At 46.6% G+C, this 19,326-nt stretch overlaps 1 protein-coding gene across 4 annotated transcripts in view; it reads right to left on the bottom strand.

The window, feature by feature from the left end:
• WDR59 (WD repeat domain 59) overlaps positions 1-18,968 on the bottom strand; it is a 50,327-nt gene extending 31,359 nt beyond the window's left edge. For all 4 annotated transcript variants that reach the window (XR_011326554.1, XM_069793790.1, XM_069793791.1 and 1 more), the window contains exons 1-10: positions 18,865-18,968; positions 14,831-14,880; positions 12,791-12,926; positions 9,206-9,291; positions 8,250-8,330; positions 6,244-6,281; positions 4,146-4,234; positions 3,594-3,710; positions 2,564-2,641; positions 1,362-1,518 (exon numbers count right to left, since the gene is read on the bottom strand). Coding sequence is in view for 3 of the 4 variants with exons in the window: in XM_069793790.1 (XP_069649891.1) it covers positions 1,362-1,518; positions 2,564-2,641; positions 3,594-3,710; positions 4,146-4,234; positions 6,244-6,281; positions 8,250-8,330; positions 9,206-9,291; positions 12,791-12,926; positions 14,831-14,880; positions 18,865-18,918 (886 nt within the window). In the remaining variant the exon portion in view is untranslated. The remainder of the gene's footprint in view (positions 1-1,361; positions 1,519-2,563; positions 2,642-3,593; positions 3,711-4,145; positions 4,235-6,243; positions 6,282-8,249; positions 8,331-9,205; positions 9,292-12,790; positions 12,927-14,830; positions 14,881-18,864) is intronic.
• Positions 18,969-19,326: the final 358 nt, after the last annotated feature.

Genomic DNA, 19,326 nt, shown 5'->3' with positions numbered 1-19,326 from the left:
AAAATATCTTTTAGTTCATCATATCTGTTTCAAGATGCAGATGTTTTAAAACATTTCTAAGCTAAGAGAAGCTGGTTCTACCCTCCCCCTTTTTCCTTCTGAAAGGCTTGGATGATGCCAAGACAAGATCAGGTTGTAATGAAATATATCTAGCCACATACTATCTATCAACAGATAAAGGTACACAGACTTATTTATGCCCATGTTTAGGCCTTGTGATACAGTTTAAGTTTCCCTTGTCAAACAGCTGCTATACACTTAAAAATTTGCTGCTGCACAGCTGCTTCTTACAACTCTCTGCTGAGGCACAGGGGCTGTCTAAATACAGCACAGCAGACTCTATGGAAGGAGATTTGTGCTATTGTGGTTGTCTCTGCATTGAAGCAGACTTGGAATGCTTGTATGATTGATTTATGTTGCTTGAGACAAGCACAACTTCTGTCCTTGGATATATATCTATTAACTCAGCTAAGACAACACAACTGTGGTTCAAGCCTGGTTGAATGTTCATTCACAAGCTGTCTTAGACTGTGCCTCCAGATCCTAACACAGTTCTATATTGCTCTCCTCTTTCTGAAAGAGGAAAAACAAGGTATAGAGAAGGCAGCGACTTAACTAAATTGCCCCAGCAGCTGGCGGCAGAGGGTTGGACCATAACTTTTACACGGCACTACAAAGCCATACCACAAGTGACACCAAAGCCAGACATGCATTTTCTGTCAATGGCAGCTGAGGTGCTGGAAACAAAGCTGTGGTCTGTGTGGTTATCCAACCTCTAATATGGAATCTCCTATATTTAGCTGCCTACGCTGGAAAATTCAGTCAGGACTGAACTCTAATAGCAGCCTCTCTATCCCACACTCTTCCTCCCCTGCCTTTGCGGGCACACAGATAAGGTGGGTTCGCAAGGTCTGTGGTCTGTGATATGCTGGCAGCTGCTGATCCAGGCAATGATGTGAGGGGTTAACTGGTTAGCCTGCAGCTCTGAGCAGGGGGAGGGTGTCTGCACTCATGCACCCATCTAATAGTTTGTACAATTTATTTTGAAAGATCCATTTAAAAATAGACTCACAGGACAGTGGAAGCAATTAAGAGTCACCATTGACCCACTCAGCATTAGGTGGATTTGCTTTGTTAGCATGGAAACAACAGGGCAATGCTTCTGTGGGCAGTGCCATAAACCAACTATAAACCAGCTGTAGCTTGAGGGGAGGCAGGAAAGTGGGTAGGAGCTACTCCAAGGAAAGGCAAGAGTCAAATGGTGATAGCATAAGCAGTGCAGCCGGGAGCCAGGCCTCCACACCCCTGGTTAGCTGATGGCCACAGCGCAGGGGAGAGAGCACATCCAGCCCTGAACTCACCTTCTTTCTGCTTCCTCCACTGAAACTCCAGCACCACGTCATCATGTCCCACAAAAGTGTGGACAGGCGTGTTCAAGTCAAAGACATTCCAGAGAAGGAGACTGTTCTCCCGACGGAGCTGAGGGACCATCACTGTCACCAGCCCATTGCTGAAAGGCTTGAGAGAGAAACACCCTTCCAGTTAGCCTTGGGGAGTTATGCTCCCATGCCACTGTTATCATGCTCTAATTTTTTCCTTTTCCTACCAAGAACGTGTGGGTTTTAAAGGAGCTCATCACAAAACAGAACCAGGCCTAAAACTGGGGGGGGGGAGAGGGGGGTGGAGCAAGGCAATTGCTGTGCAAAACCTGTATCTTACAAGGGAAAAGATGTAGTACACTTCGAGATATTCAAGGCAGCTCACTTAACTATTTCTTTCTGCTGCTTCCTCACTTTTCAGCTGTGAGGCTGGAAGGATTCCACCCTTGATTTCTCCCATGGGATCTTTACTGCAATTGCCTAGAGCTGCAAGAACTGCTACCTGGGGATTGAGCCCCAGCAGCTGCTCAGGGTCATGACGCTCAGAGGAACACTGGAACCCAGTCCTACATCCTCCACCATGGGGACAAGAAAAGAGGATCAAAGATTCAAGGCCCAGCACTGGCTTCAAGCCACATTCAGATGTCTGGGGAAGAGAACGGATATGGCTGACGTTAAGAGCCTTAGCTTCACATGGCTGGGTGCTTGCTCTATAAAAGGCAACAGTTCTTAGATTTGATATGCTGTAAGAGCCCACTGTGGCACACTTGGAAACACTGGGAGTAAAAGAGGCACTCAGAGAGGGAAGATGACCACTGCACTGCTCTGTGCAACAGGTACCCATACTGGATCCGAGTGGAAAAAAAGAACAGCAAGAGCAGCAGCCACTTTCTAAGCCTCCTGCTCCCAGAGCCAACCACCTGCACCCGGGTTTTCACCCCCCAGGAGGATGATGCCCAAGACTGGGATCTCACACTGCTAGTCGTTCCTTCTCCTGAGTGCCCCCCATTACGGATGTTGCTTTTCTAGGCCTTTTAAGCACTAAGAGGGATTTTTAAAATCAACTTAATTATGTCCAGCAGTAGAACTGGTGAGAAGCCCTTCAGCAGCTTTTCTTTATTTAATGTCCCTTTCTGCATTTGCTCTCACAGCACAAGCGGGGCTGGTGGGAGTTTCTCACTCACCGTGTATCTTGCCTTCCAGACGGGAACCTGGCAGGGAAGGATATTGAGGTATTTCCGAGGCTGACGGTAATCCCAGAACTTCAAAAAACCAAAAAGACAAGCAAAGGCAGGAGTCAGCTGGCTATACTTTCAGGCCGCAGTTTTCCATGTGGCTTGCAGATATAATAGAGCAAAAAACATGCCAGGGTGCCCACAGCATCATTAGTAATCCCATTCATTAGCAGCAGAGATGGCCCCAAAGGACAAATATCAAGCTACCAGCATCTGGCAGCATCCCTTAGACAACGAGTGACTTGGGGTCATATTCACAGTGAATATAGTTTGAGTAATTAGAGCAGGGAGACAGGCAGCCTGCTTGGGCTTTCAGAGCTACAAGGTACCCTGCAGGCTCCCAGCCAATGTGCCAGTTCATACTGGAGGCAGGCCCACCCTGCTGTTACTGCTAATTTTGTAATGAAGAATCTAACCTTTTGCTTTGCTAGAATACACATCAATTGCATTTGCCTCAGAGCTTAGCTAAATGTGAATGAACTCCATTTGGCTGACATACAAAGCACACTATTTCCCCACAAGTAAAAGGCCCGGCATAGCAATGCTTGCAGGCAGTCTCTTATTGATAACCTGACTTGACATGAGTTTGGGAACCCCAGGGGCTGGAGTATGCCTCTCCCCAGGTTGCTGTAATCAGCCTGAGACTGGCAACACTGCATCTTGGGGAGACGGCTCTTCTGACATATGTGGCCAGCTCCCTTCTGGCAAGCAACAGGCAGAGGTTGTTGTTTTCAGCTTCAGTACTGCCCAAACCACCACAGATAGGTGGCAAACATATGTGCACCTATCCTGCAATTACTTCTCTGCCTGTTCTGTAAGCATATCCCTAGCTCAACAAACACAGCCTGCCAGAAACCAAAAAATAAGGATACAGATCTTGCCAATGGCAAGCACTCCCAAAGACTTCAGCAGTATTAGAAGGGGATCTGCTTCACCATCCTGACATCTCCCAAGCAGGAGTCCCAGAAGCAACACTTACCCTGACAGAGTTGTCCTGGCTGGAAGTGGCCAGCGTATACTCATTGTCAGGATGCCAATCCAGACCGTGGATTTTAGAGAGATGAGCTGCCAAATACTCTACTGCAGTGCTGGGTTTCTGCAAGGAAAGACATTTTCCTTTTCAGCACAGGACTCCCGAAATTTGGTCTAGTTCTTTGCCATAAAAAAGACACTTTAATAAGGGCAAGAGAGGTAGAACACCCTCCTGCTGGGGAAAGGCAAATAGCTCAGCAAAAGTGGTTGAAGAAAAGGTCCTGTGAAAGTGTGGCAAATTCCAGTCACCAAGTTCAGCCCTGAACCATACTTTATACTCAGTAGAACAGTTAAGTACTATGAGATCAAAAGCAAAGTGTTAATGGGCTCAGCTCTCTTTAGGTTCGTGGGTTCCCAAATCTCTCTAGCTTAAATCAACCCACAAGAGAGATTTGGGATGAAGCAGTACATTTTTCTCAGTATTCTTCTGTGACCAGAGGGATGTCTGTATCAGGTAGGTGGGAATATGCACAGACTGCTCAAAAACCCCTCAGCTTACCCTTTTGTCCCATATTCGGACATCCCCATCGTGGCTTGTTGCTAAACAGTTGGTATTTTTCTTGTTCCATTTGACCTGGGAAGCTCCAGCTGTAGCACAAACAGAGCAGGTCAAAACAAGCAACTAAAAAGTAAATGGCACAGTAGACCCTTGACCTGGGCTTGGAGCTGCTCTTCTTAGCACAGGAAAGGCAGTTCAGGGGAAAGATATCCAAAAGCCAGCATGAAGGATGGCACGAAAATGACTAACTCCTGATTCCTCAGCTAGCATTTGTGTCCCGAAGACCTCAAAGCAAGAGCGTTCCAGTTACATGCTCAGAGATCTTCATTGCAATTTCTAGCCATTGGCTGTACCCAATTAAAATACTCATGTCCATTAACTCAGACGGAGCAGCTTCCTCCAGACAAGAACTGCAGGTTCATCACCTCCCTCCCAAATCCCTTCTGTTTTCGTTCAAGTTACTTCCAGGTGCTTAAGGATTGATTCATTTGTCTCCCCAACACCCTCTATACTATCTGATGCTATACAGGGAACCAGTGTTATTGATCTATTATTAAAATACAGGTGTAGGAGAAGGCTGCAGTGCAGGTGGTCCTTGTGTCTGGCCAGCTGGAGGTAGACTCACTGGGTGGACCAGAAGGCCCAACTGTCCAAATGTAACACAGAAGTCAAAGACATCAACGGCATTGTAAAGAAACTGGAAGATGGTCCAGATATGATTATATGGTATCATAAGGGACTCAGTCAAGTGCCTAAAATCAAAAGTTGGTTGGCTATTTCTAATAAGCAGTAAAATATAGCTTCAGTTGATGTGGATTGTTCAGATATTGTAAGAGAAATACATGTTCTGTTCATCCTTACTCTGTTAGTATTTTCAAAACATTTTAAGCTCATCAGAAAGCTGAGGTCCATGAGAAAGCTAAACAGATCTCAGCCTGCTGCTATTCCCCACCTTCACTACCCACCTGCTGCTGCACAGTGAGCAGATTCATCCTGACAACCTGGCAAAATACTAGTCCAGGGGAAAAAAAGCTGCAAATAGGCTGCCAGTTAATTGAGTTGATTCATTCACTGAAGGATACACAAACGCTTGGATCAGCACTAAACAGAATTGGGCATGGGAGGGAGGAAGCTTTCTGGGGAGCTAGCTGCTGGGCTGGCTCAGCTGACCCGTGAAAGCTCATCCCAGGCATCAGAACCAAATGCTGCTTCTCTCTGATTCACTAAGGTTTTTGTGTCGCTGTGATAGAGAGGTTTTCTGGCTGGGAGGGAAGGGGGAGCCACTGCAGATGTGTAACCTAAGGAGATCCAAGCAGTAGAGCATAAGAGATATGTGTTATGAGGATTGCTGTAATACTGGGGGCAGTAACTCAGGAAAATGACATTTTGCTCGTCATCCGTACTTTGCCCAGTTCCAACACACAGCCACTGAGGACTGACACACAGCACCTGCCAGCAGGCGGTATTACAAGCGGCTGGACAGTCACACTGCCAACAGCCATAACAAGTGCCTTTCCAGAACAAGCGCAGCCCAAAGAGAGCACCTTCATGTCACCACTGCAGCTGTCTGCATGTTGAAGGTGCCCCAGGGAAGCAGATACAGCCGCTTAATGTACACAGCCCCTCAGTAAGTAAGGGGGCAGGCTGGCAGTTGGCAGCATTCAACATCGCTGCCTGGGGTGCAATTTAGTTTCTCAGCTGATTCAATCAAACATAAAAGGACATGGAGAAATTACAGACAGGCAACACAGGACAAGCAGTGCAGCAGGGTGGTTAAGCAGGGAAGAAGCTATGTCTAAAAGGCACAGATGCCATGTGACTGTCCACCAATTTCAGAACAGCCAGTCCAAGTACCACCACTGTCCTCCATTCCTGGGAACCTCCAAGGGCTCCACATTCTCTCTGAATTCTGCTCTTCTAAAAGGAGTTGTGAACTGGAGCCTCTCAGGCTGCTCCTACACAGAACAATCACAAGTGGTGGCACTTTTGTACTTCACCACGTTCAGCCTCGGAGTGTGAAGGGAGGGAGGAATAACAGCAGGGGCATACAACAATAGGCTTGTTTAATGCCTACATCACACATACACGTCATACTTACCGACTGCAGAGAGTGAGACTGTAGGCTTCCTGGTGTCTCTGAAACACAACATGGCTAGTATGAGTACCCACAGCATAGCCCAGCAGGTCCAGCCTACCCAGTGAGCTCCTTGCTATTCCAGGACTAATTTTATTGCTGCTTCTTGGGAGCTAATGTGCCTTCAGCTTACCAAAATGCACGACACTAAATGGAACAAAGAAAGAGGTGACCAGCTGGAGGACAACAGCCATCCTGTCTTGCCACCACATACAGCATCAAGTTTAGGACATAGGATGGAGTTGGAGGGGACTAGAGGGAGGAGAAACACATGCAAAGTGTGGCATGTTGCAACTGGGCAGGCAAGGAAACTGGGCTCACAAAGTGTTGCTGCAGAAAGCAACAAAACAGCCTTTCCCAGGAGGATTAAAAGGAACAAACAGAGCTGTGAAAAGACAAAAGCCACTGATGTGTTTGTCAAGCTTTTGCACACCCTGATTCAAGGCAGATGGAGCAGTGACTTCAGAGCAAAGACTTCATGTCTAGCATATAACAACAAAATTAGTAAGAAATAAGCCCAGCTGTGTGCAGACTCTACAGACGAAATTCTGCGGTGGTGGAAGCCAGTCCAGCACCATGACAACTCCTAGCAGCCAGGGCATGGATCAAGGCAATAATTCACTCCTTGACCTTGCTCCTCAGGAATTCACCTGCCTTTTCATAAAAAATGCCAGTGAAAATAAGGAATATTGTCTTCAGCTTTTTGTGTTTGCCGAAAAGCAGAACATTTTCTGGAATGGACTGCACCTCTCCCTCTAAGAATTTCTGCCTAATCAAAAAGTTATTTGGTATGAAAAATCAAGTGGGCAATTTCCAGCTGCCCTTACCACAGGGCTACCTCCCTAGGGTGTCATTAGAGACAGCCGCTTCAGCAGGATGTTCATTTGCTAGAGGCCAGCAGCCCCAGGACCTCACTGCCCCAGCAAGCTCAGAGACCTTACCAGCACAAGTGGGATGTAGAGGCTAGTCAGCACAAGTGGGATGTAGAGGCTAGTCAAAGACTGCCTAAGCAAGCATTTCTGGAGAAGCAATACACACAGACATAAAATGATGGAAGGGCACAACAGAGTTAAAGAAGGGCTTCTGATAACAACCTTCAGAGAACTCTATTTTTTGCTTGGCACTAAGATAGTATCACAGGAAAACACAACCAGCAGTTATTGTCTCTTTATGTCTTTTAATTACACATTAATAATATATTGCCATTCTCAAGCACCATTTAACCAAGGATCTAAGTGCTTCATAGGAGCTAAACAAGCCTCAGGGTAGCCTGGTGCAGTGGGGTTATATAATTATCCTCCTATTATTACTGAGCAAGGGAGGCAGAGAGGAACAAAGTGACTTGCCGGGGGTCATAAAGAGTTGCTGTACAGCCAGCAAGAGAACCCAGCAGTCCCAGTGCCAGCTCCTTGCTTCTCAGCTGTAAAATACGGGGTTTTAATATTGGTGGTTTTGGAAAGATCTGTTATCCTGAAATTACTCATGATAGAAAGCACCAGGAATCAAGGGAAGGCACAAACAGGAAAAGGTTCCTGAATACCACTGCCAGTCTTCCCACCAAGGGAGAGCCAGCAACAGTCACTGAATTTAGTGGAAAATGGCTGCAGGATCATGAAATGGTGCTCATTCACTCAGCTAAAAAACCCAAGAGGTTGAGGATCACCCTTGGATTCCAGGAAAAGCTCCCGAGGAAAGATGTGAACAAGTAGCGAGTGAAGCCAGTCGGTACTTTTTCCAATCAGGACCATGACTGTGGCTTAACTGTATCACTCTACTGTCCGTCATTGATTCTGAACTGCCTTGAAAATAGGGGAACAGAAGCCATCTTTGAGATTAAGGGAAGCAGATAAAGCCCCTGCAAACACAGCTGAAGAGCAGCACCCATCAGTGCACACTTTGCCCTGCAAGCTGCTAATTATGGAAAAGAGTCCAATGGTTTCCCTGCAGTGCAGAAACATACTGATTCTTACTTGATGTCCCAGATGTAGATGTATGTGTCAACAGAACTGGTGACCAGCAGGTCTGGCTCAAACACTGCCCAGTCCAAGTCGCTGCAAACGCAAAATCATAGTAGGTCAGCAAAGAAAAGTGCACACAGTTTGTATCAACTTCTCACAAGCCCCCAGTACATTTCCCCAACAAATTCATGGCCACTCCATGAAATCTACTGAAACTTTTAAAGTAAAAAGCAAGATCTTAATCATTTCTCTAGCTAATTCCAAGAAGTAATTAAATGTTTCTAAGTAAATTCCAGTGAAACATCCTCCTAGCCCTGAACTTTACAGCTATCATGTGTGTGCTCTTTCCTCCCAGTTAACACACATTCTTGACATCAACCCCTCACTCTGGGATGCCTTCCTGTTGGGCTCACCAGGAGCACCTGGGACACAAATAGCTTCCAGCCAGCCCAAACAACTGCCATTTCAAGGGCTGTGATTACTTTCCACAGTCAGAAGCTGGAGTAAAAACAGCACTTCACCTCATTTCCAGCCCAGCAATAAAGTACACCCCTAGAACCAGAGGTAGAAATCTCCCCTGCATCACTGTAACTTGCTGTGAACTTCATCTTTGGGATTACCTGCTTTAATTAAGCTGCTATCACACAGAAACACAGTAATAAACATGCTGCTGTTTCCCAAATGATGGTTGCTGTTCATGACATGACAGCAGCCTACGGCAATGACACTTGAGCCATCAAAGGCTAACTTGATATACTGGGGGGAGCCATGAGAAGGTGAGCAGCTTCACATCTCCTGTGTCACCTCCAAATGGGAAGGCAGGACAGAGGCATGCAGTACAGCCCAGAAAAGTAAGTAAAAACAGCCTCAGAGCAGAGCCTGAGTGGGGCCAGGACTGAAACATTCATCTTCTATGAAACAATCCATTGTTTTGCACCCAGCAGTCTGCAGCACTGCTTGCTCCTCACCTGATCACACGTGTGTGTCCTTGCAGAGATGTGCAAACTTCACCGTTACCTTCCTTCCACTTATACAGGTCAACTCGCTGATTGCTCTGAAATTAGGTGGAAGAAAGGAGACAGTGTCAGGCAAACAAGGTAGGACAGGAACCCATGTGTCAGGACGAGGTTCCCTTCACTTTGAACAACCTCAGTTACCAGTGAGTCACACTGTGATTAGCAAAGTCCTTGCCCAAAGTAGGAGAGTAAAGATGAACCTACAGGCTGCAAGGACTCTTAAAGCTTACACTTTAATTACACCCACTTAAAATTGGAGACAAACAAGAACGGGAGAAAAAAAAGTCATATTGCAAAATGTTTCCACAAAATGATGTTCTCAGAGCTTTTATTTCCTAACAACATGCTGTAACTGTAGGCATCAGGCAGCCAAATTCTCTCTGCAGGAATACCCTGCAAGTCTGTTCAGATTCACAACTGGAGTTTTCAGTGAGGGGGATGATGGATCACCACTGGTTCTCCTCAACTCTACCTCGATTCCCTTCTGGGATAATCAGGGCCATTGGCAAACATGAACAATACATTTTAATGGCTTCAAGGTCACCTCCTCAAGGGTACTTCCCTCCCTGCCAGCCCAGGAGAAAGCCTTAAGTGCTTATCACTAACTGTAAACCACAGAAGCAAACCAGATGAATCAACGACAACGTTATTTAGGGCTCCTTCACTCATTCCAGGAATAAATCCTCCCCCAAATGCAGCCACACACAAAGTTACTTGAAGCTAGTTATTGTGCTTTAAGTTCATGTTCTGCCTCAATCAAGGTTCACTTCAGCCCAGGACGACTCTAATCTTTCTGGGGCAGGAATGGCCTTTTTGGGTGCATGTACAGCACTAAGCACAGTGGGTCTTGGGCCCTGACTGGAAATTCATGTTGATTTTGCAAAAACAGAAATAACACGACTTCAAAATCTGATCTTCATTAGCCCCTTGTTTTCAGACTTAGAGGTAGATGAGGGAAAAGATAATAGAGAAGAGACTTATTTCTCGTGGCAGTTTTTTGTGGCGGTGTTTTCTTTTCCTACCCCAAAGCTGCTTCATATGAATTTGAACTTGCAGATAGATAAAACACTACAGCCTTCCCTGAAATGGAAGGTCTCCTCCCAGCTCAGCAATAATATATGGCATTTCTCTAACAGCTCACAGCAGGGCTGCACAAGAGCTTGGAGCAAGGAAAACTCCTTGCATGTTTCTCATTGACAGAAGGATTTAAGGGGGTAGACTGAAATTACCCAATGTGATTTCTCCAGGACTCCAGAGTTGATGCTACAAGATAAGGATCACCAGAAGTTTCTCAGACTCTTAGTGGGGCAACTCACATGGAAATTGTTGCCCCTAGCACCAGGTGTGGGGGAATGACAGCTCCTCCTATCAGGAGCATTTTCTAAAAAATGTGCTTCTCGTGATAAGTATCAGTATACACTTCCAACAATTTCATCATCCTCTTGTTCAAGCATTTGTGACCACACAAAAGAAGTAACAGGGATCTAGGATTGAAAACAATGGCATTTCTGAAACAACAGCTTAGGAGTCCTCAGAAATGTGCTTGAGCCAGAGGGCAGACACAGCCAAGCACAGCAAGAGGACATTTCAGCTCTTCTGGAAAGAAGCTAAAAAAATAAGAAGCCCTTATCCAAACACAAGGAACAGACTTCCCCTCTGCCTGTACCACTTCCAATTAACGGCACTGCAAACTGGGTGAAGCTGTTGGCAAACAGGATGGTAGCCTTTCACACTCCATTTCCATGCACAGGGATGCAGAGGGATAGGACCCTCAGGGCTGCCTACAACACTTGCATGCTATACGTGAAAATACGATGACCTCAACAACAGGCTGATGGGAGGACTGACAGCCAGCTTGAGTCCAGAAGCAGCAAATCACATCTTCACAGTGCTGAATCCAAGCTGATTTAGCCTTCCCAATGCATCTTTGCCCCCTTAGTTATGGCTCTCAAACACATCCACACTGCCTCCAGACCTGACGTGGGACACAGAGGCCTGAGCACATGGTATAACTTTCCACCCCTAAACAAGACAGGCTAAATTCTAGTCCTAGGACGGGGCTGTAACGCATCAGCACCTAAATGTCAGCCAGCTGTGAGATGACTGGAAAGGAGGTGTTTCTGTCCCAAACTGGAAAAGCTACCTGACCTCATCTTGGGGATTCCTCGCCTGATGCGTGTCAGCAGCTACGTCTAAATCACCAGACCATCTTAGCATCCTCATTTATAAACAGGAGCAGCAAGGTTTGATGCCAGCTACACCTAGTTTCAGCCTGGAAAAAGATGGGTTCCTGTGTCCGCTCAGGGCAGCAAGAGATGGGAGTGCTCAGATCGGTGAGATGGGCAGGGTCCTGCTCAGATCAGCATTAACCGATCACTGGATATTGCCTTCAGACTGTGTTTGAAAAGAAACTTTCTTGCTCTACTCATGGCCTGCACAGCACATTTCCTTATTTGGTTTTGATTTTCACAGACTGTATCCAGAAGTGGCACTGAAAGACACCTTTTTGCAAGTTTTACTAACTCTCCACTCAGAAGCAGACAGCTGCTGAAGGCACCTTTAAGATGTCAGTCATGTGCCAGAACTGGGAGGAGACAGGCTGGGGAATGTCAGAGAGCAAACAAGCAAAAGCTCCTAACGGACAACACTGGTCCACTTCTAAGACAGCCTTTAATTTCAATCGTAGCCAGTCCAGGAAGCAAAAGGAACAAAAACCCCAGGAAACCACCTAAGTGTTTTCCCCAAAAAATAAATGAAGCCTCTCCACCCCCAGCTATTCCAGGACTCTCAGGCTATAAAAGTAGATGCAACATGGCAGCAAAGACACCTCGCCATGAGAACAGTCTGTGCCCCACTAGTGCCAGTTGCTGCAGCACTGTGGTTGATGGCTTAGACTGCTGCTAGCAGAAGCTCAGGGCTCTGGGTGAACAAGCTACAGACCATGATAGACCAAGTAAAGATCAGAGCTAAAAACTGCGCTCAAGTCTCATATGGCCACTACTGCTTCTTCAGATCAGCCCATTTACTTCTCCACACACTTCTCCTTGCTGACTCGGTCCCCGCCTATCTGCAAACCTAGATTGTTACAGCGGTGAGCCAGTATTGACTTGTGCTATTTACAGACTGCCTGGTGCACCACATCCCACCAGGAAGGCAGGGAGGTGAAAATAAAACAGCACAAAGCAAGAAATTCAATAAGTGCACAAATCTCATAACAGAATGGAAGTCAGAAAGAGAGCACATCCCCCCCTTCCTTCCAGAAAAGGACCATTTGGATCCCTGATTTATTTGCCAAGTTGTTTTATAAAAAGACGAGCAAGCAAAACTAGATTAAACACTGACCAGCCAATAACTGAGAGACTTCAAGCCAAATAGCTCACTGGCAGTAAATCAGAGTTAGGCCTTGATCTTGCAATGTGACTTGCAGAAGTCTGTGCTGCCTGTGCCAGCTCCATACAGCCTTCCAAGTCTGCAGAAGTCCACCCATGAAAGACCAGGGAAGATGACAAGTTACAGCTTTTATACGAGTGAACTCACCGAAGCTGCAAAGTAGTAGGCATAGCTGTCATGCGGGTTCCACTGCACTGCCCCAATGTCCCACTTGCTCTGTCGGGAGATCTTTCGATGACCCTCATTTGGTGCATCCAGGTTGACTATGTAGAGGAAACGGCGGCTGCAAGACACACAGACACAAAGGGGCTGTATCGCACAGGACTGATCTCAAACCCCCAAGCTCACATGGAGCTCACAGCCTTGTGCCTAGAGGACCAAGAAAGAGAAGCATTTGACAAGACAGATGAAAATACTATTCCTGACAAGGCTACATTTAACCATGTACTTCAAAAAGGACTACATTAAAAAAAAAGGACACACTGAAATTAGACAGGATCTGCAAATGTAATGGGTAGCTCAGGCCGCAGAAAATGCCGGATAACCAGGATGCAAAAGGAAGTGTTGGGAAATGGTGCAAACACATCCAAATACACATTGCTGGCCTAATGCTGCAGCAGTAGAGCCGAGGTGGCACAGGGCTGGGAGTGCAACACAATAGCTTCACAGGAGCCAGCTTCAGGCCAGAGAGGTTACTCTGAGCAAGAGTTAATGAGCCTTGACAAACATAAGATGATTCTACGTGGCTGCCTGTTTCCACACCACACTGTTTGGGGGGGCTTGGTTCCACAGACAGTACAAGTACACCCGCACAGAGCTAGCTCAGCTGCAGCAGCTTATTAACCTGGGTGGACACAGCACTGCACTGATCTGGTTATATTACTTACCTGAGCTAACCCTATAAGCAGCAGAGATATATTTGCACGATGCTAAACCTGAGCTCATACACCCTGCTGGATGTGGCCAACTCCCCACAAAGCTAGGGAAGGTATCACTCCCTCCACAGTGTGATTCATCTTACAAGCAAGATAAACCGCCCAGAAATAATTGTGAGCCAGCTGAACTCTAATGGAAGACCAGCACCAAAACATATTAAACCATATATAATTAACAACACCAGCATCGCATATGTCAGCTGTATAGCAAGCACACAGCTGTTCTGAGCACTGTGAATTTTCCCAAGAGAAAGAACACCTTCGCTGCTTTTCCAGACCAAAGTCCTCAGGGCTCCCTACTCTGAAGAGCGAAGATGCTGAGCCCTCTAAGACTCTCACACAGCTTTAAAAGAAAGGAGGCAAATCCTGAAGGGCTGCTGAGCGTGCAGGAGAAGCTTGAAAAGCAGAGGGCCAATGTTGAATTGCAGACAGGCTGTCCCCAGCTTGCTGTTGGCCCAAATAAGCAAACTGTGAAACAGGGCAAGTGTAAGGAGGAAGAGGCATCAAGTTAGACCCAAACCAGCTGCTGAGCTAGTTATTCCTGCACAGGGCTGCCAGACTAAGGGTTTACATGCAAGCAAGCGGGCCTCTGAGTTGTATCAAAGGACCTGTTTCCTCTAAGGCTGACCAAAGGTCAGCCATACCCATGCGATCCTGAATTTGAAGTGAACATCTTAATTGGTGCAGTAATTGTGTCACTGACAGGGGCACAGGAATAGCGGTTAGTACTAAAAGGCGGCAGCTGGGCAGGCAACTGCTGAGCTGTTTGAAGACTTGCCCTCGAGGTGGCTACGTAATACCAAGCCCTCCTGGGAGCTCTGGCAGCTTGGAGTCTATGGCACCTACTGCTTCATTGAGTATCATCCTGCACTGAACCAGCAGAGAAGCAGGTCAGAGAGCTTGGCTCCTCTTCTCAAGTACACCATGGGAATATTTGGGGCAAATTTTGTCTTAAGGAAATGATTTAATCTGTATTTCAAGTAGAATCCAAACAGTATTTCACGATGCTCCACCTCCCACACGTGGATTTGGGAAAGCGTGTATCAGGAAAGCCGCAACAGTATTTTATTGTGCTGTTGTTGCTGACTCTGCATCCCATTGGAAATGTGACCCAGAATCCTCCTTGAAGAGAATTCAGCTGCACCTTTCTGAAACAATACATCAGCCCTTCAGTTGAGGTCAGCCTGAAGGTTGCTGATTTGGCTTGTGGAAGTGACTGTCATACATTTCTAATGGGGACTGTCACACTCACCCTGAGAGTACCGCACGCTGTCCCAGGCAATCCACTGACATCGCAGTTGCCTGTTAAAGAGAAACAGAGAACAAAACTAAATTATACCTGTCAGGTCAGCTTCTCAGACAAATACACAGCTTTGGGGAGTTGTTCAGGAAAACCCGCCAGCTCATCTTCTAAGTATAAACTGCTATGGCAAGAGTCAAGGCTGGTTTCTGTCAGGGATGGCAGAAGTAATGTCCCCTTAAAAAAGCACAGATAGGTGACGGGGTATACCGGTTGATTTTGGGATGCAGGACAGCACACGGAAAACATCTTTGTTAGAGTAAACTGAAGACAAGACCTGGCAGACACCATTACAAGCACTGAGACCTTGCTCCCTTCTCCCCACTATGGCAATCACAGCTGCAGCCTTTCAATCAGCAATCTCTAATAATCCGTATTAATCAGCCTCTGCTCCTGCTCAGGAGCTTTCTCAGTGTCTCTCTCTTCCATTGCAGGGCCAGATTTAATTATATATGTACTGGGAGATAGAAGTGCAACCATTTGTGTACGGCTGGTGTCCAAAAATGAGAGATGGCTAAGAGGCATCAGAATTTACTTTGGCATTGCTTGTAAAGAAGGCTAAGAGATAACTTAAATGCCACAAGAAGAAAAAAAAAAAAATAAGACTGTTTGAACATTATGTCCCTCCCTTTTCGTTCAGAATGGAATTGGCCAATCATCTTGTCTAATTGCCAAGAGAATAAAGGAAAATTTTACTTGGAAAGCTGAACAGTTCAGCCCATAAACATAGATATGACTTTAATGCAGTTTTTAGCATTCACAGTACAAAATCAGAATATGCCCCATATTCTTCAAACTAACTGCTGTCATGTTCAAAGCTACCTCTGTGAAGGCTCAGGATGTCTCTGCTGCTGTTCAGGATTCTGCTAAGTACTCTCAGTGTGGATGTAACAAGACTTCAGGATGTCCTACAGCTACTACTTATAAGCATCACTAAAACGAGACAGACCATATGGCAATCCCACTCCATTTCAGTCAGATTTGACAGGAGAATAACCATCAGAAAAACCTATTTTTTTCAACCAGAGCCCCATCCCCTGCTTGCAAGTACCCCAGCTAAGGGAAAAACAGCATTACGGGCTCATTCTTCACTAGAGGCCAAGAGTCCACATAGCAAAGAGCTACAAATGCCTCAGAGTTTCAGCAGGAGTCCACAGTAAACCCCAGGCCTACAACCATACAGCAACCAAGCTGAGTTTCACCACTTCTGCTGTTCCAGGAACGAGCTGCTTTCATTGCTTTTTTCCAAGGTAGCAAAGCCAGTCTGCTGGCAAGGTTTTCCTAATCCTAAAACTAATGCTGTAAATAAGAAGCTAGTTTTAAAATTTCTAAATGGTAAAGAAATAATTGCAGCTTCCTAGACTTCACAGCACCTTGCAAAACAACAAAGCATGCTACTAAATTTATAAAAAAAGCAGGCAGGAGAAGGAAGTTTTCCCAGATGATACACATTTCACTTCCAAGGAATTAAAATGAGGATCATTAAAGCCATTACTGGAATCAGAACCTTCTCATGTGATGAAGAGCTCATCAGCCATCACATTTCATACAACTGTAGCCATCTTTCCTCAAGACAGAAAAAAATTCGTCAATTTAAAGTGATTGATAATTTCATATATGAGTTTATTTTTTCTGGTGTTGGCACCAGGATCTCATAAATCCTTACAAATTGTTTTTAATAATGAACATTGGTAAACTGTTTTTCCAGGCACATCATAAAATGTAATGAGTAATTAGAATGAAGCAAAAAGCGTCACATGTCAGGCTGCTACTTCGGTGGGCCACAAAGTCATTTTATGGCAATAAACAGTTTCCTACAATACTACAGTCTTATCTAGGCAACAGGAAAAAAAACCAAACAGCTGTGATTTAATGTGCTTGTGTATATTGATATGTCAGTCTTCACAGCACAACCTTCCAGAAGGGGGGAGTTGAAACTGAACAAACCAACTTGAAAGCAGTTTTTATCCTATAACAACAATCAGGACAGCTAGAATTGCTGTTTATGAGTAACAATTATGTGAATAAGCACGGTAGGAGTACTGCACATTTGAAAACCAGCTCTGAGCCCACAGCCCAGGCAGCATCTTCTCAGACTTCAAATGTCCAGTTTGGCATCTCACTTGATTTCTGCTAGGCAAGCCAAGGAAAACACCTCTTCATGTCTGAACTTCCATTAGTTTTGAATCTAGCGTCATTCTCTCCACCTGAAAGGCAACCGACCAACCCGATTTGCCAAGGCTATACTGGTTTTCAAGAGCTGCAAACTCTTAGCAAGAAATACCAGTTCCCTGCATACCTAACTTCCCATCTACACGCTGAGTTGCTACAAATGGTGCTATTTCACCATTGGACGTGATGAGCTTTACTCTCCTTTTGATAGCATGGACAGCCTGACAAGAGCCTGTGGGTCACATCTAAACCAGAAGAGTACAGAGACTGCGACCTCTGTCAGCTTTACAGAAAGATGACACCTGTAGGCAATACTGGCCCCAAACTACCTAGATATTTTCTGAAGCGTTACAGGTTGGTTGCTGTAGTTTTTCACACGACACACTCTGGCATGACGAACAAACACAGCTGCAGTGCTTCCAGACATATACACACTATAAATGCAATAGCTGCCCACTCTTTTGACTCTTGTTTCCATTTAAGTTCGTTTTGGGATAGGGATTTTGGAGATAACTTGGCCTACAGGCAGAGCTCAAGCCTAATACAGGATAATTACAGCCAAGGTGTTTCAATTTCTCAAGCTCAGGTTTCCCATCTGCAAAAATGTTTGTGCAGGCTCCTAAAAAAAGCTCAAGTACAAATATATAAATGAGTTTAGCTTGAAGCAGTAGTCTAGCAGCCCCAGCCGCTGAAGCTCTCTGGTTTCGTACGAGAACAGGCAGAACGGCTCTAGAAAGATCACACCAGAATACACCAAAGGACCGAAATACCAGTGGTTAACCTCTCTATTAAGGTATACGCCTGCACAAGTGAGATTGAAACCCACTGCTGCAGAAGGGGATGGAAACACCTGTTCTCTTCCCCCTCTGCTCCCACACACCAGCCATTATGAATAAGCAATCAAATCATGACGCCACATATCTCCTGAGCCAGATGCAATCTGAATCTGTGCTCTAGAAAGACATACCTTCATATCTCATTATCGGTTTCCCGAGAGCAAATCTTCAGCAGCAGACAAGGCTGCTTTAACATTTCTTCCAGGAGGAAAACAAAACCGATATAAAGCTTTTGAGGTATAAAAGCAAAAAGCTTTGTGAGCTTGCAGAGGACAGGCTGGATGTAGCACACAGGATTCAGTGCCCCTATTCGCAATAGCAAACACATTGCTCCAGCACAAGAGGACAAACTAGATGAGAGAGTTTGCAGACATTTTTTTTTTTTTTTAACCTTTCTGGATTTCCTGCTGAAGTAGCTCATAGTTCACCCACCATATCCAGCTTTGCTAAGCAATGGCCAACATCCTAAGAAAAGACACATTTCTTAGAACGGCTTCTAAGAAAGCACGTAAGCAAGCTCTGAGGGGAGTTCTCCTGTAACCAGCAACTTCAAAACAAAAGCTGACCTTTTTGCTCTTTTAAAAAAACATAACCCGCTTTTCCTGCTAATCGAGGAATACTCAACAATTTATATCGCAGTTGAAAAAGTAGCTATAATGGTCTCAGAGGAAAAATGAGGAAAGATGCGTGGGAAGTGGTAATGACTTCTATAAGGTCTGCCAGTATACTTAAAAAAATATCCAATCCAAGATCTAATTAAGATTAGCAATAAAGCGCCTCGTGAATTAAGGCGTTATCTCCGCGCATACGGCTCGGACACCGGCTCAGCCCCGTCCGCAGCCGGCGAAAGGCCCCGCGGGGCCGCCGAGCCCGCCCGGGCCGGGAACCCCTCCCGCTCCTCACGAGAACGGCCCGGCCCGTCCGGGACAGCCCCCCGAGGGCCAGTCAGAGCGGCAGCCGCTCCCCCCCCGCCCCGACCTGGGCGTCGCGGAACTCCACCACCACATTCTCGCTGCTCCAGCGCGCCGCCATCTTGGGCCGCCCCAGCAACCCCCGACGCCGGAGGGGCAGGGGAGGAGCTGGTGGCAGCGCGCCTGCGCACAGCGGGGGGGCACCAGCCGGAGGCGGCTGGGAAATGTAGTCCTCCCCTTACACCCCCCACCCCACCCCCGGGGAACCGGGGTCAGAGCGTCCCGAGCAGCCGGCGGGGCTTCACGGCCCGGGCAGCACAGCGGGGCCCGCGTGGGCCAGGCCTCCCTGGAGGGGGTCGCTGTGGCGGCCTCCGGGCGCTTACGGCCCGGCTGCAGGCCCTTGCGGGGCGGCATGTTGGGGGGGGGGGGGGGGGTCGAGGCCTGTGCTACGCGGGGCAGCGCCCACCCGGGCAGCGGCGTCTCCGTGACCCGCAGGCCGCGGCGACGAGCGCAAGCCCGGGCCGCGGCG

The sequence above is a fragment of the Haliaeetus albicilla genome, chromosome 10 (assembly GCF_947461875.1).
Source record: "Haliaeetus albicilla chromosome 10, bHalAlb1.1, whole genome shotgun sequence".
Taxonomy (NCBI): domain Eukaryota; kingdom Metazoa; phylum Chordata; class Aves; order Accipitriformes; family Accipitridae; genus Haliaeetus; species Haliaeetus albicilla.
Note: the sequence above shows the minus strand (reverse complement) of the source record. Positions and strands in the feature narration are given on the sequence as shown.